The sequence below is a fragment of the Anas platyrhynchos genome, chromosome 7, assembly GCF_047663525.1.
Source record: "Anas platyrhynchos isolate ZD024472 breed Pekin duck chromosome 7, IASCAAS_PekinDuck_T2T, whole genome shotgun sequence".
In the NCBI taxonomy this organism is placed as follows: Eukaryota; Metazoa; Chordata; class Aves; order Anseriformes; family Anatidae; genus Anas; species Anas platyrhynchos.
Genome location: NC_092593.1, coordinates 15661587 through 15687005, shown reverse-complemented (window position 1 = coordinate 15687005; position 25419 = coordinate 15661587). Strand labels below are relative to the sequence as shown.

At 38.9% G+C, this 25419-nt stretch overlaps 1 protein-coding gene across 9 annotated transcripts in view; it reads left to right on the top strand.

The window, feature by feature from the left end:
- Positions 1 to 22943, top strand: part of MYLK (myosin light chain kinase) — a 209729-nt gene extending 186786 nt beyond the window's left edge. For 7 of the 9 annotated variants that reach the window (XM_072040779.1, XM_072040780.1, XM_038182232.2 and 4 more), the window contains 7 exons: positions 2221 to 2438; positions 7734 to 7857; positions 15233 to 15385; positions 16473 to 16596; positions 17818 to 17947; positions 18880 to 18999; positions 20839 to 22943. In XM_072040779.1, coding sequence (XP_071896880.1) covers positions 2221 to 2438; positions 7734 to 7857; positions 15233 to 15385; positions 16473 to 16596; positions 17818 to 17947; positions 18880 to 18999; positions 20839 to 21098 — 1129 coding nt within the window. In that variant the 3' untranslated portion in view covers positions 21099 to 22943. Of the gene's footprint in view, positions 1 to 2220; positions 2439 to 3221; positions 6161 to 7733; positions 7858 to 15232; positions 15386 to 16472; positions 16597 to 17463; positions 17594 to 17817; positions 17948 to 18879; positions 19000 to 20838 lie in introns of those variants that run through there. The other 2 variants (XM_072040784.1, XM_072040782.1) reach the window with 2 other exon arrangements.
- The last annotated feature ends 2476 nt before the right edge of the window (positions 22944 to 25419 follow it).

Sequence of the window (25419 nt, the reverse complement as noted above, 5' to 3'; positions counted from 1 at the left end):
ACAGTATTCAGCATTGGCAGCTAGTGCTTTAAAGTACATTGTTACATATTTCAGATAGTCAGTTTATTTTGACACAGATAAGAAAATTATTGTGTTGAAAATTAAGATTATTAAAGCAAAATTGCAGCAGTCAACTCTGCATGTCTCCATTTATTTGGTATGATTTAAGTTGACAAAAGTCTCTAAGGTTTTGGTTTTGTTTCAAAGGAAGATTTATCAAAATGCAGGGAGTATTTGCTTGGGCATCCCCAAGGTAGCATTTTCTCACTGTTCTTCCATGACCAAAATATTAAAATCAAATACCTTAAGTGTGTATTCTCTGACTCTATAGAGAAGAATATTTCCCTCACATTAACCTGATTAGACGTTGGATTCTGAGACAGCTGTGACTGTGTGAGGAAAGCCTGCAGAAGCAGGTCCTCCTGTGTGTATGCAGGACCAAATCTGCATTGGTTCAGTTCAGCTTCGTAGCCTGTGAAAAATTAACCTGGATTTCACTCAGGATATAAATGGAAAAAATTGCATTCTATAAATGCAATTGCTGTTTAATGATGTTTCCAGAGTGTCTGGTGGTCCTAAGGTAAAAACAGCATGCAGATGCATTAACAGTAAATCATTTCAAAATTGTATGCTAAAAAGTTGTGCTTGAGGCAATCGTACAATTTCTGGAAAACTTTCTCTTCAAGGATCTAAAAAATATGTCAGTTTTCTGTTAAAAATACATCCATGTTAACAATCAGAAAGGAATCCATACTTTTTAGTATCAGGATGATTATCATTTGGAATTGCAGAGTGCTCTGGTTATAAATATTTTGCATATAGATGTTTTCATAAACGCATCCATACAGGTTAATGTCTTACTGCAGTAACAAAATACTTGATCCCAGACTCATCAGAGCTGTTTTTTCAATATCTATCCCCATATTATTGGCGTTATGTTACAAATGTGCTCTAATCCAATGCAACTTCTGAATGTGTCAAGTGTGTGCTGTTCTATTTCTGTGTTAACAGGAAACTGCAGTAGCATCTGTGATTATATATTTTCTGAAAATATATAATGCTAAAGCAACAGATGTGTCCAGAACTCCAGATGTTTCAATTTCAGTAGAGGATATGAGGGGTATAATCATGTATCTGACAACTTGCAAACATTGCAAGGCCATTTTTTACTTGCGTGTTTTCTTACTGTAACTAAAATTACATTTGGCAATAAGCATGAATGCTGCAAAATGTTAAGCCATATAAAGACCATGAAACATTTCAATTAGAGCAGATTTGCTATTAGAAATCTGCTCTGCACACCCCTTGCTCCCTTCTGTATCGGTCATTCATCTGCTGCATGCAAAAACATAGTTCCCATCTTTGGACATGAACAGATGAAACAGTTGGTGATTACTCAGAATTAAAAAAAATAAATAAATAAAATAAATAAAATACAGCAACAAAGAAAAAAATGCATTTTTTTTTTATTAAATCTATGTGAACTGTCCCACTTTAGTTCCACAGAGAGTCTGATGCACAAGATTCTACCCGTGAAAGACCACTTATTTCACATCTTAAATGAGAATAAAAATGGAATTGACCTACAAGGAGTGTGGTGATGGTTCAGCTAAAAATACAAGCAATGAAAGAGTTGTGGATTATATTGCCCTGCCATAGCTAAGGGGGAAATTCCCACTGAGCTCACTTGGGTCAGAAATTTATCCTTTGAGCTTTACATTCCAATTAAACATATCATTTGAATTCTTCCTTCTGCAGACATTCTTTGTCACCCTCAGCCTCCCTTCTTCCCAAATGTCTTTTTGCTAATCCACTGTAAGTTTTATCCTTTTCTACGACCCATCCCATACTTTGGGATCATACTCTTGATCCGTACTTTTTTCCCCTCCTATCCTGTATTGTAGTTTTCTTAATTTCTAAATTATGTTACCTGCACTTGTGTAGTAATGGAGCATAGAAGGGAGGAAAGCAGTGAGAAACGTCAGTTTGGAGTCTGGAGTGGTGGCATGGACACGTCAGAGGTCTGACAACCACATTGCATGCAATTGACAGCCTGGTGCAGGTGGCTGAACGATAAAGGATAATGCCATTAAGAAATGTAGATTGTATTCTGGAGTGACTACTGCAAGCTTGAAATATTTGGATTTGTGTAAAGGAATAGTTTGATTACTCTCAAAATGAAAATGGTACAGAAGCCCTCTTTTTTTCTGTCTTTCCTAGGGTTTCAGGAGGAGAACTCTTTGAACGAATTATTGATGAAGACTTTGAACTGACAGAGAGAGAATGCATTAAATATATGAGACAGATTTCAGAAGGAGTTCAGTACATCCATAAGCAGGGTATTGTGCACTTGGATTTGAAGCCAGAAAATATTATGTGTGTCAACAAGACTGGCACAAGTATCAAACTCATTGACTTCGGACTGGCAAGAAGATTAGGTAATGACTTTTCTTTTTCAGTATGATATGGGGAAGAGGACAGGACAAGCATTAAATCATTCTTACCACTTTATTCTTCCATTTAAATGAGTAAACAGACATGTTTTATACAAATAAGTATGAAATTAGTAAAAAATAGAAAAGTGGAAAATAACACATTCCAGAGAGAGAGGAGGGCACCTCATTTTTGAAAGTTTGCAGAAAGTAGCTGTTTTTTTCTGTGACCATGGTATACGTGTAGATTGCAAGGTAAAATATACAAAAGTACTAATATTAACAAATATTACATTTACTATGAGAAATTGTAAAACACTAACTTTCTAACTCTAAGAAATGGAACAAAACCTCAATCTGCATGAGTAGTATTACAAATATTTGAAACTTTTTCAACAGCAGGATTTAAGGTGATGCTCCTGAAAACTTTCAAGTATGGATAGTTACACTGAATTTACACCTACCCATTAGTGTTCTCATTTTCCATCCTAACTAGCAATATATTGTTATATATGTTAAATATAGGAGGAATTCTATAAAAAGGAATTCTATATTTTTCTATAAAAATATAGGAGGAATTCTATAAAATTCTATAAATTCTTTATATTTTTTTTCTATAAAATTTTTTTTCTAAAAAAATTCTATTCCAGGTGTGCTTTGGTCATGTTTAAAACGACTAATAAAATAATACTACTTAAAATAATACAATGGGGGGGAGAAAAAAAAAGTTCCATTTGACAAGCTCCTCCTCTTCCTCTGTTTTTAGTTGTTTCTTTTCATTCATTCTAGACTAAGTTTTCCAGCATGATCTGCAGTCTTGCAATCTGAAAGCCAAAGACCATGGAGGATTCTTCTCTTCATATTGTTCATTGTCAACTCAGCTTTAGAAGGCAGCCCTCCAGTTGTGTTTGCTCAGTGTTAATGCCAAAATCGTACACTGATCTTTTTTTCATCCTGCACTTTCACAAGAGGGAAAATAATAATAATGCCAAGAATTAAAAGGAGCTAAAACACTTTATGAAGATGTTATGCTGGCTGAGCTGAGATTTGTCACTCTTTTGCCATTAAATTGATTAGAACAACTCTGCATAAAGTTGCCTACAGCTACATTCTTAGTTATAATCTTTCCCCTTCACTCTTTAAATAAAATTATAATTAATATTTATTAAAAAAAGAACATTTTAATTAGAGTAAATTTTGAAATTGAAACCTGTTTTATATTACCTGCTATATTCTGCTCATCCTACTTCTTTTGATACTTAAGTAACAGACTATAACATACCCAAGAATATAATTTTGCTAAAACAACCCAAAAATGGTATGTTGAAAAAATAGGGAAAAACAAATCTGCTTTTCAGATTTCAGATATTCAACTCCAAAAGCGCATTGCATGAATCTTGGGCACAACATTATATGAGTCTTGGAACTCAGAGACCTAAGCGTTTATTTCATTCATTAAAAAACGCATGGCACCATTTATGTTCCTTCACCAGTGGTGACATTTTTGTTACCAGCTGTGTGAAAGACTTCATCTCCGAATGTTCCAGCTGTCAACCTGGGAAACTATACTTTTACTGCTGAAGTGAGTGGTTTTCAACAGCAACAGATAGGCACACAAAACACTTTTTTGTAGAAATTTCTTCAGCTACCTTCGTAACTTGACACCCCAGTTAAAGCCACATTCAGCAAAAGGAAGATCCTGTTTTCAGTAGCTCGTTCATACCCATTATGTTTTCCATTTTTCTGTTAACGTAGAGGCATCACTGTATATTGCATGGCTGATACTAGTTTGTGAGCTGCTATAGTCACGTCATATGTGGCAAATCTCTAAACTGTATATAACTTTTTTTTTTTTTTTTATGTCAAAATATGAGAGCTGTGGGCACTGAACCTGATTTGGGTTTTACAATGCTGTACATTCATTTGGCTTAATGCGTTGCTAATTCTTGCAAAGTTACATTGTAGGTACTTGCTCTTTCTTTCACCAGCCTGCTGTTCTGGACAACGCGGGGTGTGTGGCATTTCCATAGCAAGAGAAAGTGCCCTCCTGTTCCATGCCCCTGATGTTCCATTTGCTAAAACAATTTTTACTACGTGACCTCTTTTTGCTAATTGTCTTACATGGAGAACTGACAGCACATTCCTCCATTTGTGTTCCTTCAAGCCTTGTGATTTTGAAATTGACTGTCCAAATCACTTTGATGAGATAGATGTGGGATTAGGAGCCCTCGTGCTGTGTCCGTGACCCCGATGCAGCAGATACTTCTCAACCAAGGGACTGCCAGAGGGAACACTGACTGATTTTGCATTTCAGCTTCTGAGATTTATTTCTATTTTTTTTGTAACTAACGCAAACTGATGGTTCTAAATATTCATTGTTTCAATCAGTTTTAGAGAAAATAGAATCAGCTCCTTCTGCCGTCATTTGCCGCAGCTAATTAGTTTTCTTATACTGTCAGGAAATACCAAAGCCGCAGTGGGATATTTTCCTGACCTTTTTTGGTGTGCTGAGGAACACATGTAGAAAATTGTTTAAGATAAACTTCTTGAGCAGAAGAGAACGGGTTTTGAGTACTGTAAAGATATTTTTTTATTAATCAGTTGACTATACACAGTGCCGGCAACAGTTTGCAGCTAGCTTGTCAGCTTTCTGTCTGAACTAAGTGATATCCAAACACAGATCCTTCTGTGTACCAAGCTTGTAAACATCTGGGTAAAGAGTTGACATATTACTGCACAGAAAAGGTCTTATTCTCTTCTTTTTTTTTCTTTTATACACAGAAAATGCTGTATCAGTTCTTTCACTTTGTATGCTTGCACTCAAATGCCGTGTTTTCAAAAAATGTTCCTCTGACCTATGGGCAGCACATTTCATACACCAGCCTTTTGCATACACAGTGGCTCATGGTAGTTTACACAGTGCATAGAAAAGCTTCCAAACTTGGATGTGAAAATCCCAGCCTGAGATTTAGACAATCACAATGAAGCTTTTAGAAAATAGGCTCTTTGTGACAAATTTTGGTAATTTTTCATAAGGACAGGTGGAAAAAAAAATGGGGAAAATGGTATCTTAGGCTTCCTGTTTGTTTTTGGAAAGAATGGGGGATCTCTCATTACCACTATGGAGAAAACGTCCTCATTTTTGCTAAATCAATTTAGCTTGGATATTAGGAAAAGGGTCTTTTTGTTGTAGGAAGGCTCTGGTTTCGTTAGTATAGGGATGCTGTGGGATACCTTTTGCATGTGCTTTTTAAAGGTTAATCAGGCAGGAAGGATCTTGATGCTGGTGAACCTGCATGGGGAGAATAGAGTTCTCTCTGCATAGAGAGGTCTCTGAAAGCAGAGATTACATGTGAAAATGAGGTTTCCACAATTAATTTATTATCAACACATCTGAGCAGTGCAAAAAGTGTTTCACAACATTCAAAATGAGAAACTGGCACAACTGTGAGTGAATTCACTATGGTGGTGCCTAAATTACCTACAAGCATACCATTCAATCCTGAGGGAAGTTCTTTACCCCATATATCCTTCAATTTTCATGTTGTAAAGTGGGGATTTACATAAATCATAAGAGTACCAGCATAGATGCATGCTTATGTTTTATGAAATGACAAAACAGTTTTAAGTGGAGGTAACTGTAAATGCATCATCAGAATTTGGATCAGCATTTATGTTGCAAAGTATGGTAATGGAAGTTTGAGTCAATAAAAACGCTCTGTACTGATTCAGTGTTGTGGACAAGCAGCTTTTATTGTAGTCTTCTCAAAACTTTGACCTGCTATTTTGTTTTGTTTTTCTCAACCTTTTCTCTTGATAACAGAGCTGCAAATCTCTGCATGTGGTTACCTTAGCAGAAGTAGGATTGGAATCTGTTACATCTGTTTTTCTTCCCATTCATATCTGCTTTGTTTAGATGGTAATCTCTTTGGGAGAGGGATGGTTCCTCTCTCTGTCATTGTACTGTGCTTAATCTGGACGCTACTCTTGCACAAAAGATAAGCACAGTGCAATGTGTCTCACTTAAGGCAAATGCTGATTATTCAGGCACATGTGCAGACTGGACACAAGTATCTCAACCTAAATCCAAGCCTGTTTGAAGTCAGAAACAATTTATCTCCTGACATTTTTCTACTTTTATAATACTTTTTTTTTTTTTTTAAATTGGGACTGTGTTTTTTTTCCCATCACTAATTTATTCCTTATAGTTTCCTTCCTGCCTGCCCTTGCTTATTCTTTTCCTCTTCTTCCCATCCTATTTAGAATAGCCATCAAAGAAACTGAGCCTATTGAGATTTACCTAGTACCTTCTTAGTGAATTACATTGTGTTTCATACTATCAGTAAAAATTAGACATACCACTCCTAGTTGCATACTGGTAGCATAAACTGGTAATGTTAGATTCTGTATTGGTTCTTATTCTACCTTCATCACTACATTTTCCAGTAGAGTAATACCAGTGGGTCAGCACAAGAAAGATGAAGACAAAGTTCCTATGTCCTATGTCATGATTCTTACAGTTCATATTGCTAGCAGTAGCTTGGTTGTGGATCATTTCAGAAGCATCCACAAGCAGAGCTAAATGTAAGATATCTCCCCTTTTTTCACCACTTTGGGGCTCCAGAGGTATGCTTGTAGTCATGTCTGGTTTCAAGAGCAGGCTCAAACCCACTTTTATTGATAAGGTAGTGATCCATTAGGTGTGTGTCATCTTGTTTTCTTGTTTCACCTCCTATCTGTGACACTTGCGACCCGGTATTGATACTCTTTCCTCTTTAATCTATAAAAAATATGTTGGATTAAAATAAATATTTCTTGTTATTATTACTTTATCATTACTTTATCTCTGCCATAAAATACAGATCCCTGGGCTTTAATAAATCTTGAATAATTTGTGAAAACTCATCTTTAACCGTAGAATCCTGAAATCTTCTTGTGAAGCTGCTTATAGCAATGGAGGCTCAAACACTCGTGTACTTCAGAACATGCAAACCTAATTAAACACTAAAAGTTCTCTTCTTTCTTAGTCCTGGTGTTGTGCAAACTCCTTGCAATAATAACCTTCTTAGAATGTGCCTTGTACTGTGTGGTAAAGGATGCTTAACATGTCGTTCTTTTTTACTATTCACGTGTCAGCTGAGACAATAGCAGTTCAGGCATGATTTATGTTTTTCAGGTAAGAATCTTTAACAAAACCACAAATATGAGAGCAAAAGTGGTTTTTCTGTTGTTGGAGAATAACTGGAGAATTCTTAAATCCTGCATGCAGCAGTTAACAGTTTTCTCTTTCATTCTTCACAGAAAGTGCAGGTTCTCTGAAAGTTCTCTTTGGGACACCTGAATTTGTGGCTCCAGAAGTTATAAACTATGAACCTATTGGATATGAAACAGATATGTGGAGTATAGGAGTTATCTGCTACATCTTGTGAGTACTTTGCTATTTGTGACTCAAATCCTTACAGTTTATGAACACATGAAATTTCCATCAACTCCTCGGTGTTCTTCAAATTTTTATTTATTTATTTATTATTTTATTCTACTGCAACCTCCAACATGATTAATAAAAATTCTCTGTTGTCTAAAGGGTATAACTGGTGAACTGCAGAATTAGAAGTTCTGGAAATTTAGCCATTTAGTGTTACACATCCTACATCATAAACCAGCAACACTTCATCTCATTTAAAGGACAACGTGTCAGTATTTTATTATTAACTTCAAACTATTATTCCTTCAAGCTGTTTAAGAAAAATGTTTGGTCATGTGCTAAGTATCTTCCTATTCTTTTATTCTCAAGAGAGACGATTTTTGTGAAATTTGGGGGTCTTTTTATTCAGGGTACATCTTCTGCAGGACAGACTAAAATACTCCAGCATTACTTTATCTGTTCACGGTGCATTTTCATTTATTATTAAATGCAAACTATTAGATAAATATTTTTATAAGTAGCATGGATAAACTTCATGGAAATACTTTGGAAGGTTGGTGTGTATTTGGTGTGATCTTTATATGTGATTTGATAACGTGATTATGAACTTCAGAGGGCTTAGAGAAATGTATATGGAAATAGCATCTCCCAGGTCTCATGCCTGGTACATCAGTTGATCTTCCTCCAACTGTGACATAAAAAACATCATACCATATAAACGAATGAAATGGGAAAGTCAATTTGGAGCACAGTTCTTTTTCCCTCACTCTAGTTTCAATATTCAGGAAAAGGGAGATGTACTTTTCACTTGTTCTTTTAAAAGGCTTCTGTTGATGCTTTACTTTGTTCTGTAAACAAAAAAAAAAAAAAAAGAACCCCCCCCTCCCTGGCCAGCCTCGTCCCTGGCAGCTGGCAATGCGGAGGTGTTTGCCTCGCCTTTACTCAGTCTGTCAGTGATTCTGCTTGCCTTATCAGCCTATTTTTGTTCTCATATCCTTCTCATTTCCAAACTAAGAAAAATCATTTTTTCTCTAGTCCTGTGCAAAAGCTACTGCATCAACTTTCTTACTCCCAGCAAAGACTTTGAATGTTTCTGTTATTCAATTCATATGGGAAGTGTGCTACACTTTTCAAGGTCACTTTGCTCTGCCAGTTTATTTACAGGACCTTTATTTTCCATTCACTTTCAGCATATTTTTTTTCTGGACCTTGAAAGCTCGTTTGGATCATTCTGTAGTTCAAATAATTTAGACCACACAAGCTGTAATCAGAAGACAAATGCATTTATTTCTCTAGTTTCTGAGGCCTCCTGAGTTACAGAGCACTGGAAAAGTGATGCAGAGATCCCAGGCTGCCTGCATGGCTATGGAAAAATCACCAGTGAAATCAATGCTGCATTGCCCTCTAGAGGCCTTTTACACATTAAGGAACAAAACATTCACAGGAGACACGCACATTGGAGGGTTTTAACATCTTTTGCTTTTGTCTGTTACCAAAGTACATGATGAGGTTTTGTGTACTTGCAGTATAAGCAGGTAACCTATCATGTGAGGTGCCAGACAAGCCCAGAAGAAGTCAGTGGCAGCAGCTGTGTGTCTTCCCATGTCATGTAGCCAGGGCTGCTGCTCATGTACGTTACAGGTGGGTCACACCATCATCGTCTAAGTAGGCAAGGCAAACAGAGCAGGTGAAACAGAGAGGGAAAAGGTGAAATGTCTCACCAAAGGTCAGTCTGCTGGCAGCGGCACGACTGCAACTTCCCAGTTCTTCTGTGCCACCAGAAGATACCTGGATGCTGTAATGTTCAGCTGATAGGACTAGGGTGGTTACACCTGATCCGATGTACCTTGTGAAATATATTGTGAAATAATTTGTTTGCTAATGTGTCTAACTTGTTTAAATCCCCATGAGGGGAAAGTAACATCACCCAAATGCAATGAAAATCATCTCATTTTCGATGCCTAACTATCACCACAATAACAATCAGCAGTAGTAATCAGCATTTGTTTCTTGCCATCAGAATAAAGTAACAGAAGTGAGGGGAGAGGTGTGAGTCATCGCTTGGACTTTCCCTTCCCACTCCAAAGTGACAGGCTCCAAATCTGTCTTCACTTCCTTAAAGTCCAGCTATTTTTGCAGACTTATAACTGTGAGCTACGATCCAAAAGGGACCATCACATCACCATTACAGAATGCAAATAAAAGTCACTGAGAATTGGATCTCTCATTAGTTGTAACTCTGCTTTCCTGTTTTGATTGTGAGCTCAGAACTGCCAAATCTCATTCACAAAGTGTGAGACTCACTCCCTTGGTGTCTGCCTCACATACCATCGCTGGTTTGTAACTTAGCATTTACATCCTCCCTCTCCCTGATGTGGTGAGTGGGGTCATGAAGGAAGAGGTGACCACTGCTGAGGCACTGGACCTAAGGACAGGTCTGCTACAGGTAGCTGATGGCCCAAAGCTGCTGCTGTGTCCATCATATGCCTTAAGGGAAACTGCAGAAAGCATTGCGTGACTTGACAACACCTCTTTTCTGGTAGGATTCAGGAGAGTTGAGAGCAGCCTAGAGAGAAATGTGTTCCTGGTATGTCCTGCACAACAGAAATAAAACCCAGGCTCCACAGAGAGCTATCAAAGAGATCTTTGTGGGTGAAGGGTCTTCCCTGCAGAATAACTAATGGGTGGGATGTATCCTCAAGTAAGAAACAGAGTGAAATCACTCCTTCAAAACCCTTCAGGAAAACCTCTCTCCTTCTGCCATGCAGGCATAAATACAGATATTGCACTCTGCTGGGTTGCTGCATGTCTTCCTTACAGCATGAGTCACTTAATCCTACAACTAATAGTGTACCCTTTCCACATTTCTAAGCTATACATTAAAGCCTCTTAATCTTTCTGGATAACTCATTTAGTTGTGTCTCTTCATCACTCTCTGTTCTTCCTTAAATTTCCCTATTTGTATTCTCCACCTCATGCTTTTTATCTTCCACTTTTATCTTGCTCTCTGTCCTGTTCTGCATCACAGTACTGTCCCAGATATTTAAGTTGATATATTGCCTTTGAAGTAACAGGCCACAAATATTATAGCTTGTGTATATCATCTCCGTTTATGTCTATTTCAGTGTTTCTTTTTGTGTTTGCAGTAACCTTTATCTAGTGAAGGTTAAAACCTCCTGAATTCTTTCCAGCTCTTTCTGTCCAATTTATTTTACTAAATTTGTTTTTTTGGGTGGTGTGTGTTGTTTTTTTTTTTTCTATTTCTAGTTATTTTCCAGTGATACATTTGGATAGCCGGTAGTTCCAATATTTAGTACTCTGAAGCAACTTCTAAATTCTATTTTATTTTGGGACTTTGACAAGGCACAGCACTCTCTGCTGACTTGCATTCGGCTCTATGTCATATTAAAATTTTAAGCCGTGTTAATATAAATATGAGAGAGCATGCCTTGTTCTTTCAATAAAGCAAGTTAAGAGGCCTTTGATGTCACAATTCTACTGCTCAAAAGGCAATGAATAATTTGGTCAGTGGCACTGGCAAGGTGTGATTCCACATTAATCCACCAGGCACGTAAAAGAAGGATGAGAGCAGAGTACTCGCCTGGCTTCAGCAATGAGCTGCATTCGTTTACATGGGTCTCAGTGGTCCATTTCTTCCCCTTGATGACTGGTGCAGGTGTGAGTCAGCCCTCAGATAAGGAAAAGATTGTTTTGTACAGTGGATGCAAGTCTTCAACAAAGTAGAGTGGGTCTAATTATTTGTTTTATTTCACTTGTAAAAGAATTAAATTACTACATGTTCTTCAATAAGCCTAAATGGGCTTATTTAGCATGACCTGCACAGTTTTTATCAGATTGAGATAAAGTTCTCTTCATACTGAAATTTGTTGCTTTTTTCACCATTAATGCAATGCAAAAACAGTAAGGAGGAGCTCAGTGTCAGCAGCTGCTGCTGTAGATGCTGCTTGCAGAGGAACGCTCAGAGTCTGACTTTTTGGGACATGCAGTAAGCTCATCTTTCCTGGATTAGTGACAGTCTTAATGCACAGATTTCCAAGTGAAATGCTGTGGTGTTCATTACACAGGCAGTAAGACTGGTGACTACATTGGTCCCTTTTGATCTTAAGATTTCTAAACCTGCCCTGAGAGCTTCATTAGAACAGACCAATAAATGTTAAGGATCATCTAGAGGATAAAATATCTTTCTCCTTTATTTAGAAGTGGAAACCGTGAAAGACTTTTTAAACAAATGGTTCTTACCACGCCAGGAAGATGCCTGGTTAAGTAGCTGGAAAAATGTTTTCAGTAAACAACTTGCTTCTTGTCTAATAGTAACTTCACAGTGTAAGCTCAGTATTAATTTTCTGGAGAGGTAGCTCATCTTTATCACTTAGCTGCAGCATTCCAAAAAGAAATTGTTTCCATAATCTGTCAAAAGAGTTGCTGGGCTATTATTACTTTAAATGGCCATTAAGAAACGAACAACCAAGACTTAGGTCAGTGAGATCTGTGATAAAGATAAGAATTTCTGGGTATAACCTACATTAGTAGCTTCTTTTTTTTTTTTTTTGGTTTTGGTTTGTTTTTTACTTTCTGTACACATATAAATTTGGCACAGCACATACAGAAATACAAAAACACATTCATTGAAAGCTTGGAATGGGTACTGTTACACTTGGGTTTGGAATGGCAAAGCGAATGGCAGCTTAATGGGAACCAACCTGACAATTTACAAAATGCATGGAATGGGTCAATCCTACAAAAGCAATTAAGATTTTAGCAGATAATCCTGTCACGCAATACTTTAAAAAAAAAAAAAAAAGCCAAACAACCTCTTTTTAACCTCTTTAATTTTCTGTTTATCCTCATCTCTCAGAAGATGTGTGTGACACGCATTCCCTTTGCCCTGAAAGCTAGCTGTCTCTGAGATGTCTCTATAAACCCTGCATCTGCAATATCAGCGTGGAGCAATGGGCAATATCTGCAGCAGCCTCTTTAGCATGAAAGTGATTTCTCAATACAGCAGCTTTAATCTCTGGAAATAGGCCAAGCTATTATAGCACAAGAGCTGCATAATACTATTTGTGGTAATACTATGCAAAGGTCACATTTGCCATCCTTTGACAAAGTGTTGAAGGGAAACGGGATTGTTCTTGCTCTGCCTACCCAAGTGTTTCCTCTGGAAGTCTAACAGCATGAAGGAAGAAGACGTGCATCTCCTAAATTGATAATGAGTTAAAGAAATATCTCACAAACCTGTCATTTGTATAAATTGTGAGCTCTTTTGTAAGCCACTGAATTGCTTGAAAGATTATTGTGCTTACTACATAGTCAAAAAAGACAAAAAATTGATATCTGGAAGCCAAAATCTAGACTTGCGATATGGATGAGATCTTTTCACCTCCTAAAACATTATGGAGAATGATGGTCTATGACTACAAACAGGAAAAGGCAAGAGATTTAGGGCTTTGCAGGAGTGCTTTGCAGATTCCAGGACAGAGCTTTTGCATCAGCACCTGACCTGGCCGGGACTGCTGATGTGCGTGAGGGCAAAACAGAGTCCTTCTCATTCTGCAGTGGCTACACCAGCTCGCCAGTGCTGTCAGGCATGAAACCTCTCCTGGCAAACTGTAAGTGTCAAAGACAGAGAACAGTTACGAGAAAGTAGGTTGGTTTTGTGAGTATTTTTTGTGTGTGTGTGTTAATCCTTCAGCTTTCTGTAACTTGTGTCTGCGATACATTCATAAATGGGTTGTGCCACCTTCTACATTTATTAAGGCAGGCTTCACATTTCTGTTTGAATGCACACCATATAATGGACAACAAGACAGCAGATTCCTTCTATTTTGATTTACCTTCTTCTGCCTGAGGAAAAAAACAACCTTTTATCTTCATCTCATGTATTATTACTAGCAAATTTCTGAAGTATACGTGTACGACTCTGCACTCCACGGTACTGCACACAGCTTCCAGAAATGGTAAAAGATTTTGTGTCTGCTTCGCCTGAGACTTCAAAGAGTGTCTTCCTGCTTTGCCTATAGAAGTATAATCCATAAGAACAAATTCTGAATGAGATTTTGAATGTAACCAGGAACAAAACATAGCAAAATAATTTCACTGGAGATCATACTAATATTATTAATCTAATAGCTCACTTTATTCGATCCCTACTCTTTTTCTTTTTTTTTTTTACCAATCTGTTCTGTGATATTCAGTGGCTTTGCAATATTTTTCCATACAATATTTTCAGAACGCTAATAAATTCCATTTATTTTTCCAAAGGAAAAAAAAACAAAAACAAAAACAGTACAACACTACTGTTGAAATGTAACTGGTTGTTTAAGAGAGTAGTTTACATGATTGTACAGAGAAAGGAAATAAAGTCTGTAAAATTTCATGAAGAATAGGTTATTATGTAAATTGCATGCCAGGGAGAAGACCTGGAAAACTGTATAGCTTGCGGTTCCAAGGACTAAAGCAACCTTTCGCCTGAAATTTTTTACTGAAAGGGTGAAATATACAGATACCAGAAGTATCTGGATGCACAAAGGTACAGTATAATAAACAACAAAGCTCAACGAGGGAAAGATACTCTGCAAAAATGACACTGTGATGTTCTGTAATTGCCTTTCACTTGCAATTTATCAGTTACATTGAGTTAAAAGCCCTGGAAGCTCAACTTATGTTATAAAAGAGTATTATTTCTATTTCACGCATCATGATGACTGACTGAGAACATAAAGACCAAAATACTTCTGGGTGCATCTGCATAACTCTAGAGCCTGCAGTGATGTGGGACTCTTTTATCTGGCAGTATAATTTGCGGCGGGGAGAGGGTTGAGTGTGGTTTTGTTTACAAAACAGCCCCTTGAATGTCCTGATTTCATGCAGCATTTTTCTTCCTGGCCTCTCTCTGCATAAATAAATGGAATAAAATGTACAGAAACCTGGATTTGATGGTAAGGGTAGTAAGGTCACTCTGAAAACATACATACACACACACACACAAAAATATATTCAACTGAATTTGGTGTGAAATTTGCAGTATTATTTATGCAGAACTACACAAGTCACTTGAAAAGCTGGTATGCTCCACTTTCACCTAGTTCCACTTCACTCCTCAAAAATCTTGGGAAGAGAGAAAGAAGCAGAAACATTTTCCTTTCAGTTTTGCAGTCAAAATTCTAGTTTCCTCCCCACATGGCTATCTGTAGTGAGCTTTGTGTCTTTTTTATTAAAAAGAAGGGGGAGGGTGAAGGGAGCTTTTACTGACACAGCTCTGCAGGACATCGGAGCTGCCATGCAGGATTTTAATTTCCTCCATTTGCAAAATGTCACTGTTTGTTCTGTGTCCGTCTGTCTGTTCTGCCCCCAGGGTCAGTGGACTTTCTCCTTTCATGGGAGACAACGACAACGAAACCCTGGCCAACGTGACCTCAGCAACGTGGGACTTCGATGATGAGGCTTTTGATGAAATCTCTGACGATGCCAAGGACTTTATCAGCAATCTACTGAAGAAAGATATGAAGTAAAGCCGTTGGACTTGATACACTCTGTTTGCATTTAGCTGAACTTGCCATTCTTGTTTCCCCCGCTGTGAACCTCCACATCGCTGCAGGCACCTCTGGCAATACTTTATAAGGAGCTCCGCGTGCCCGCCTGTCTGTGTGTGCAGCTCCCGTTTAGTTTACAGCGCAGGGGCTCAATGGAGGGCTTACTTTTAATCCTCTGCACGTTCTGCTTTTGCTTTCCTCCAGGCAAGATGCAGCCTGAGGCTTTGTGTGCCCCCTCGTCCTTTACTGTAGCGTGACCACTGTGTAAGAACTGCAGCTTCTGCATGAAATGCTCTGTCTTGATCTGAATGGGCTGCAGTTTCGCAAGGTTTAGCTCGCGTGTTGCTTTTTGAATGCGGTGCCTCTGAGTACCACAGCTTTCCTACAAATCTAGAAATTGGGCAGGAAAGAAAAAAAAATCAGAGTTGGAAACCCTGTGTACAGGAGACCAAAAAAAAAAAAAAAGGGACAAACCAAGGAGAGGAAACTTTCTTCTTCCAATGAGTTTGCAATCGGATGGTAGAGAACAGAGGGTTACTTGTGTGTGCATCACGAACAAAATGGAGAATGGGTGTGGCTTGGTCAGAGAACTGGACATTTCTTTTTTTATTTTTTTTTTTATGTTTAGTGCTGCAGGGAAGGAGGGTATTAAGTGGTGGGAAAGGGGAAGTTTCCGTAATTGAAGAAAAGGAGATCTGGGACAGGGCAGGCATGAGGTAACTGGATCATTGCCATCAAGGCTCTGTTGTATATGTTCCATGCCTAAAACATATGGCTTTTCATGCTTTGTTTTGTAACGTTTTATTCACACACATGAAAATGCACAGCTTTCTCTCTCTCTCTCTCAAAAAAAAAAAAAAAAAAAAAAAAAAAAAAAAAAAAAGCTAAGAAATTGAGAAAGTGAGTTTGGGAAGAGAGCATGGCTGGGAAAGCAGTGCCATGTGATCTACGATGCTAAATTTAGGAAACAGAAAAATCAGCTCTGAGAAAAGAGAGAGAGAAATAATGTTAAAGCAGCTACCGTTAATGGCAACACTGACTAGTCTTTTTATGTAAAAACAGGAGTCGCTTAAATTGTACTCAATGTCTTCAGCATCCATGGCTGCAAAAAGACACCAAAAACATGGAAGCCAAAAAACTTTCCAAAGATAGGATGAAGAAATATATGGCCAGAAGAAAATGGCAGGTAACGAAGAGGATATACAAGTGTGCTTGTTATCCTAATAAGTCTCTGTATTTCTAATGTGTGTGATTCCAAGAAACACGTCGTGCCAGGCAGCTTCTGCTGCAAGGGAAAACTCCAGAGTGGGCAGCGTGTGAATGCAGTGAGCAGGTTTGGTGCCTATGGGTGAGCAGGAGGAAGGTGCACGGCTGCACACATGTAACACGTGAATCCGAGTCAGGCTACTGGAAGGCACAGGGGTCATGAGCCCAAGCATAGATTTGCCTGTGCTTCTGGGGGTCTGAGTGCCTTCCCTCCCTGCCTGCTCTGTGCTGCTGAGGGCCAGGGGTTTATGCTACCCTTAAGAAATCTGAACACTGTGGTAAAAGCTTATCTACCTGGCCTGTCTAAAAATACCTTCATTTTGAGGTAGCTTCATTCTCCTAAACCCCTAGTCCCTGTCCTGTTGAGGCACCAAGCTCAGGATTCAATCAGACTGGTGTAACAATTTTATTTGCCCTATCTGGTGTCCGTGTCTTCTTTTTTCTTAACGCTGGAACTGTTGTAGCAGGTCCATCTGTGCCGTTCTGATAGCTAGGGTAGTTGATACATAAAATGCTGGATCCAGCTTTTTAATTACCCTAAAAAAAATACTGATTTATGTAAATCTAATTATATTTCCTCTTACAGTCTATTTTACGTGTTTCTTAGGAGCTCATGCAAGCTGTACAAAAATACATGCGTCCGTACTAGGGCCATGTAGTTTGAGTGTATTTTAGTGTCCTGGTAGTTGATTCTCGAGCCTGTCAGAGGTCTGCTTCCATCATGCAGATGGTACTTTCTCATCCGTTTCGTATTAGCTGCTTGTTAATTCTTGATGAAACTCAGTCCAGCCCATAAGGCTATCGAGAAACCCGTCCTCCTCCAGAACTAAGTTCCAGTTAAACAGTACATAGCTTTTTTGCTGGCTGTCCTCTTGCACAGTGCTTCTTATCCTCAGCTAACAGAGACATTCATTTAGGTATGAGTTCATCAGGGGAAGTTTATATCTGCAACTAAATTTGGTAATTCAGACCAGCCTGCTCTGTCTCTCCTAAAACATCAGAGCTATATATAAGCAGTTTGTCCAACAATTCCAGTGCGGTTTGCAGAGATCCCAGCTAATTTGTCCGAAGCACCATTGTTACAGAAAATCACATGCTTTTTGGATTGGATTGATCAGAAGCCTTTTGTGTTATGTCTTAGAAAACAGGCCATGCTGTCCGAGCAATAGGAAGACTGTCATCCATGGCAATGATTTCTGGTATGAGTGGGAGGAAGGCCTCTGGGAGCTCGCCCACCAGCCCGATAAATGCAGACAAACTAGAGAACGAAGGTAAGAACCTTGCTGCACCACCTTTTTACCTCTCCATCAATCGTACTAAAACTTTCGACAAAATGCTAGAGACCAATTGTCAAGTAGGTTATTTCTGCTCTCTCTCTTTTGTTGTTACCTTTTTCTTTTTCTTTTTCTTTTTTTTATAAATATATATATATATATCAAAAAGTCATTGTTCTTGTATTCTGCTATTCAGAATGCCCCAGTGTAAGTACTGGCAGTAAATTGTTCTCTTTTTAAAGGCAAGGAATTAAGGCAGATTTGTCAGCTGCACTTTGTATCAGTTTGGGAATGTGTGTTTATACAAAGATTGCAGTGATGTATTAGCTTCTCATGCAAGCGAGCAAGCAGTAAAGTATTAACACTTGCTGTAACCAAGAGCTGTACTGGGGCTTAACCGTGCCTCTCAGACAGGAGCATTTCCAAAAAAAAATACAAGTAAAAAAAAATAATAATAATAATTAAAAAAGAACGTGCCTACATTATTCCCCTAAGTCCCCAGTTGAAATGTGGATTTGTGGTGTATATCGATCAGAGGTGCAGATGCTTGACACTTCTGGAAATGAAGCCAGTCATCCTGCCACTCTCACACGGACTGGGGGGGGCCTGATCCAAGTTGAAGTACTTTACCCCTCTGACGAGCAGATGTCTGGATTTGCATACAAGCAAATTCAAGGGGGAAAAAAATAACAAAGATTATTCATAGCATGGTTGGCCTGCATGTTGATTTCTTTCTATTTATGGTCTGAATAGTTGTTCAGTTGTGAAAGACTGGCACAGAACTAAGCAGTTAATGTCCTGACTGTCCCATCAGCCTTGAAGAATTAAGTGAATTAAATGAAAGATGCTTTCATTACCATAAAAAATGCAATGCATCTTTTGAGAACATCCCCTGTAAAATAACTAACTACCTTTTCAATCTCCTCCAGATGCTTTCCTTGAAGAAGTGGCTGAGGAAAAGCCCCATGTAAAGCCATATTTTACTAAAACCATCCTCGACATGGAGGTTGTGGAAGGAAGTGCTGCTAGATTTGACTGCAAAATTGAAGGTACATTCAATTAGCATATTTCTTTCTTTCTTTCTTTCTTTCTTTTTTCCCTGCCAGCTTTCTGCAGTGTGCTGTAGTTTAGCTCTTTTTTCCCTGTGTTACTGTTGTTTTGGTGTCATTTTGGTTTACCAATATCTGCATGTCACAGCATGGATGTGTTGTAGTAACAGAATTTACTGGGAGCAGCATGGGCTTGTTCTGTGCTTGCCATAGAGCAGGAGCCTCCAAAAGTCAACATGTGAGTCACTAATTTACAATACCGAGTGGGAACAGTAGGATGATTTTTGAGGGTCAAAACAATTAAAATGAACAAAAAAAAAAAAAGATGCAATGTAGTGCCATAAGTTGCAAGAATTACTCTTAGAGATTGATAAGCAGAAACTAAGAACAAGTAGGGAGTCATTGTCTGAAATGAAAGTTTCAGGTGACATTAAGATGACTTTAAGCTATGCATGCATTGTGTTAAAGGCAAAGAAGTCCCTAACTGTGTTTGCAGAAGAAATAATAATATAATTGTGCTCATTACCAAAGTCACAGCTAGCAAACAGCATGTGCTTGTTGTTGTTTTAACTTGCAAATTCAAGGAAGAAAATTCAGACTGGAATATGCAGATAGAACAAGTTTATGAGGGGACTCCTAAGGAGCTTCGCTTGGTCAGCCTCATACCCTGAAGGCTGACCGCTTGCATTTCTATTGCAATGAGACTGAAGCTCCTATGTTACAGCTGTTGACAAAAACTGGAGATTAGGAAGAGAAGAGCCGTTAAAACAAAATGGATAGAGTGGGTACCATACTGCATGCGTTAAAAATTAGACAATTTCTAATTTTAAAATGAGTTTCAGAACCTGCTTCACTGACCTTCTGCTTGTTTCTGTGCTCCTAATCTCTTTCACTGCCTGTGTTTCCTACCTCACAGCGGAGATGTGAGGATGGATTATTGGTGCTGATGGATGCTCAGCGTGAGGGGTATGTGCCTAAGTACTGCATGGAATAAAACGGGTGGATGTTTGGAACCGCTGATGTTCTAGACTTTCCAGTGCATCTCTGTAATGTTCGTTGTGCACTAGGGATTCCTGCACTTTATTTCTGTTCAGCGGGAAGTCACCCTCTCGTCACAGTCCAGGACTTGGCTGAGATGAGCCTTTGGTTTGCTCCACCAGCCAAGAGTACTGTATAAGGGATTGTTCTTCAGCATGTACTGTACAGCCCTGCTCCGGGTGCTTCGAGTACAGCAGAGCCATTTGCTTCACAAAAGGCTTGGAAACTCCCTCCGAGCTGCATAATTAAAATGCTTTTCTTAGACTCCCTTGTTTATCCTAACAAAGACAAATGGGAAACGAGTTCCATGGTCACCTCACAGGATGGTCTGGTTTGTCAGGAACACAATAAGAGGAGGAAAATTCAGAACAGCTGCAACAAAGCAACCTGAGAAGGATTCTGAATTGTAGTTGTAGCCCTAAATACCATCCTCTTTACACCCTAAATCTCAGTGGTGGGAACTGCAGGTCCCACAAAAGCTGCACCATAAGGTAAGCCTCACACAAGCTATTAAGAGTCCCTTTCTGGCTGATGATCAAGACGTACGAAAAGCTGTCTGGAGACATTGAAAAAGTGATGGAAAGTGATATCTAGACAGTACCTCAGAGCTAACTTTAAAAAAAAAAATAAAAGAAAAAAAAACTCAGATCATTTGCATTTATTTTACACTGAATTCATTGCAATATCTGTGTATCAGCATATTGCCATATCCATACACAGATGTGAAATTGGAGTTTAAAGTAATTACAGATGAGTTAATACTCGTTTATTGCAATTGCTGGTCTCTCTCCACTATTGCAGGCTATCCTGACCCTGAGGTAATGTGGTTCAAAGATGATCAGCCTGTCAAGGAGTCCCGTCACTTTCAGATAGATTATGATGAGGAGGGGAACTGTTCTTTGACTATTTCTGAAGTATGTGGGGACGATGATGCCAAATACACCTGCAAAGCTGTTAACAGCCTTGGGGAAGCAACATGCACCGCAGAACTCCTTGTGGAAACAATGGGAAAAGAAGGCGAAGGCGAAGGAGAAGAAGATGAAGAGGAGGAGGAAGAATGAAACAAGGCTCAAAGAAAACAAAATTGATAAAAATATATTTAAAGACTCTCCTTATAAGGCTCAGAAAACCAAGTTATCAAAAGCACCTTGTGTGATACATAGGTCTTCGGGGGGTTGTTTTTTCAGCATGATCAGTTGATACCTGTTTGCTTCATGTATGGGCATTAATTGAAATCAGCAGGCAATCTAAGTTGCTAGCATGATTGGATTTACTTTAAGCAAGTCATCAAGTAAGTTGCCCAGTCTATTTTAAAATTAGAATGTATGGAAAACAAGTTACAATTATATTCTGAGCTTCTTAAAGCAAAGCAGTATGGTAACTGAGCTCATAGCTCTATAACATCACTTTCCTCAGCCAAAACTGCAGCTAAGTTGGCTCCCTAAGGTTTACTTTACAAGGAATCATTTGCCAGACGTGCAGTGAATCTCTCCAGTCCAAAGAAACACGCTGCTCCCAGAGCAGGAGCTTCTATAAGGGAAGGTCTGATACAGCCAGCATTGCAATTTCTATGTTGGCATGATTCCTTCTGCATTTGTTTTAAATGTAATTTCATTGTCCTAACTTCAGACACATCTACGGCCCTTTCTCAGCATGCTGTTGGTGCAGTTCTAATCTTATCAACTTTCCCTTATAGAACCTGTCACCTCAGCGCAGTTACAGCTGCCGACTTAAGAAACAGACCGAAAGACTGCAAAGACAGGATATTTTCTGTTGTTCTGGTCAGTTTAATATTGATTTATGATTCATATATATGCTGCTGTGAGAAGGATGTTATTGCACAATCAGTGGCTTCGATGTGCATGTGAGTGAATGGAATCACAGGTTAGTTAAAAATTCACTTGCATTTGTTTGGCAATTGCAAAACAGATTTCAACTGATGGTAAGCTGGAAACTCCCATAGATTTTTGGAGTAGTCAAAAAAAGACAGTAGTCTGGATTAAAAACTCCTTTATACTTAGCAGTTTCCAAAGAATCTTAACCTATATAGGACCTTATTTGTACCTTATGAGCTTGACTGTCTTGTTTTCGTCTTGAACCTGCACCAGTAAGGCTGTTGCCTTTTTTTAAAATGCAGAAAAAAAAAATGAAACAAAAAAATCCAAAACCCTGCGTTGTTTTTTTTTTTTTTCTCAGAAATTGTTAATGCACTCAAGATTTAATAACTTTGCTTTCCTTTCACAGTATTGGCACTTTTTAATTTTTTTTTTGTTGTTGTTGCTGTTGCTCAGAGGTAATATCAGCGGCTGAAAGGTGATATGCATAATCCAGAAAGTGTCTTATATCTATGTATCATTCCAAAAGTGAATCTTTTTCTTTTCCACTTTGTGTGTAAAGTGCAACCGTTTGCATTTCAAAGGTTACCTCTTTAAAAAAAATACCTTAAATCCTCACAATTAAGTAGTCAGTGTACTTTATTACAGATGTGTACAATATCAACCTTAGGTTGTTTGATATTACCTAGTTGTGTATGTGTTTCATATGATTTGCTCTTCAACATTCAAAGCTCAACTAATGTGGATGACACAATGGTTTTTAACTGCTTTACTCTTTGTTGCTAAGTTCAGATTGCCAGCATGTCTTTTCCTTTTCAATTGATAAAGAACTCTTGTTATACTAAACACAGTATTGCCACAATTCCTTATACAGAAAGGTTTTAATCTGATTTAGAGCATACAGAGCTTTTCTCACGTTTTTAAATGTTTTAGGCAACAATGGGGTGTATTTTGTACCTTAATAAAAATATGCTAATGTTTTCCCTGTTTGTTAAACCATCAGAATTGCAAAGATGAGAACGCTACGGCTGTAGTTACTCACAGTTCCTAAATAAATAATACCACAAAGCATGCTACTTGTATACTCTATTGCAGGCGTCACTGCGGTCACATTGGCTGAGCAAACCAACAGCTGCAGTCTTTTCCTATTCTGTCTTGAGACCTGCCTGGCACAAAAACGGGTGAGGTGGCAACAGTGAAACTTGCTTGGTCTTTGCGGTGCTGCTGCGCTTCTCCTGTCCCCTCAGCACAGGCGAGCGCTGCAGGGAGGCTGCTCCATCCCAGTGCCATCAGGTGCAGCGTGGGGCTGGCATGACTTCTTACAGCTGCGTGCTCTGCCATGTATCTCCAGCCTCATCGCTTGATCACAAGCGTAAACGTGGATGTGACACCATGGCAGCTCTGGTTTTCTCTTACATTTGAGAATTCCTGATGACAGGGAAATGTACAGTCCTGAAAGACTGCAGGAGCAAGAGGGGAAAAAATAGGAAAGGTGCATACTTACACCAGTGTTCCTAGGTACTATAAAGATGAAGGTATTTAACACCTTTGCTTACACTGCCTTTCCGCAGACCTTTCAACACACAGTCCAAAGCAGCACGGGCCATGCAGGATGATACAGAAAGTCCCTAAGGCAAAGGTTGTGAAACACCTGCTTGTAGCAACACGTTTCTTGAGCAAACCTTCAGCCCTTGAAACAGTTGTCTTTGCAAGATGGACTCTACCATCTTGTGAATGTAGTGGCATGTACTTAACTTTATTCACTGGCTGCTGGTTTCCATTCAGATAGTTGCATTTATGAAGTGGTAAAAGACACAGGTTTGATAGCCTGAGACCTGGGCATGGCAAGGTCTGTAGGATCGTGTACTGGATATCAAAATCCACAAACAATATTGGTGATACTGCACAGATTTTTCCCTTCGCTCTCCTCATTTAATAGTCCTTCAGCAGCCTACAGGCTATAAACTGCCTCTTTTTCCCCAAGGACATAATGCGCTTGCCATCCTTCTGTTGCTGCCTGTTAACATCCCTTCTAGACTGCAGGAAAAAATGAACTGCAAAAATGGTGTGATACGTTCCTAATTCAACTTTGAGCAATTGATTCCAACTTGTATTTAACCTTGATTTTTGTTTTCTGTTTGAAGAATAGGAGAAAGACTATTCTATTTTAACTGAAGAAGGATATTTTATGTACTTGAAACCGTGTTTAATTTTGCCAGCCATCCTGATTGGTCTAATAAAGGGTATTACCTCTTCCTCCAAACCTCGTCTTGTTTGTATAATGTTCGCAGAGAGCCACACTTGGGGTGTGGTGGGGTTGAAGCAATCCCCAACAGGAGAGGTTAGGCGAGACACTGCACAAGTTAGACAGACCACTTCATTCTTTTTGTGTTTCTGTTGTTCAAAATTCAGTCTTCTTAAGAGGCATTGAAAATTTGGGACTGGCCATCACTAGTTGCGCTTCTGGATTTACAGAAACCTAATTGAGTTAATTACAGGCCTGTCCAACCATCTAAGCATTCAGAGTATATTTCTGGTCAATAAAGAGACATTTGCAAATTGTATGCAAGGTATGCAAAGATTTCTGTGTTGCCTTCTCTTTTCTCACAAGGAAGACAGAACAGGACTACACAGCTCTCTCATCTGAAGTAAGTATTAGGCTTTGAAAACAATTTATTTTTTTTTAGTTGCATATATGAATAATGAATGACTTGCTTCTCTTAAAATTTCTTGGAATGTTTACTGGGAAGGTTCAGAGTGCTGCACTAAAAAATTACTGTCTGAAAATGAAATTCTCATGAATCATCTTTGAATTATTAAGCCACACTGACTGGAAGAGATGTGCACGTAACACAGATTTATTACAAGAAATACTCATGTGAAAACAGAATTTTCTAGGAGAGGGAGGGGTGCTTATGTTATTACTTTGAACTGGACATAAAGGAACTACACAGTGACCAAAAGGACAAATAAAATGGGAATTGCTCCTGGAAGTTGAGAGAGAACTCCACAAAGTATTTACACTTTCTGTAGAAAAGAAAAAAAACATTTATTTTCATCTTTTCGTTTTAACTCTATGGAAAATACGGTTCTAGTTACAGCTGCCCTAAAAACAACGCCTGAATTTGTGCTGCTATGAAAGCAAATTATCTGGGTTTCTGCTGTTGCACCGAACTTCATCAGAAAATGAGCTAGAACCTTGGCCGCGCTCCGCTTCGGCAGCTTGCTGACCTATAAAAACGCTGAAAAACCCACTAAACACCCCAAAGACGACCTCGATTCGAGAACTATTAATTTCTCTGAGGGAATTACAGACCTATTTCGTCCTGCTGGAGTGAGAGCACGGGGGGAGGGGAGGGGTATTTTTAACCTTTTAAGATGCGATTGAAAAGGGAAAAGGGGGCTGTGGGGACACCTCACTCCCACCCCAGGGCGAAGAGGGGCTGTGGGGACACCCAAGGGGGGCTCGGCAACACGTCGGGGGCTCGCGGGGCGGCTCCTTCCCCTCAGGGCCGGGGGCGGTGTCGGGGCGGTGCTGCCCTCCCTG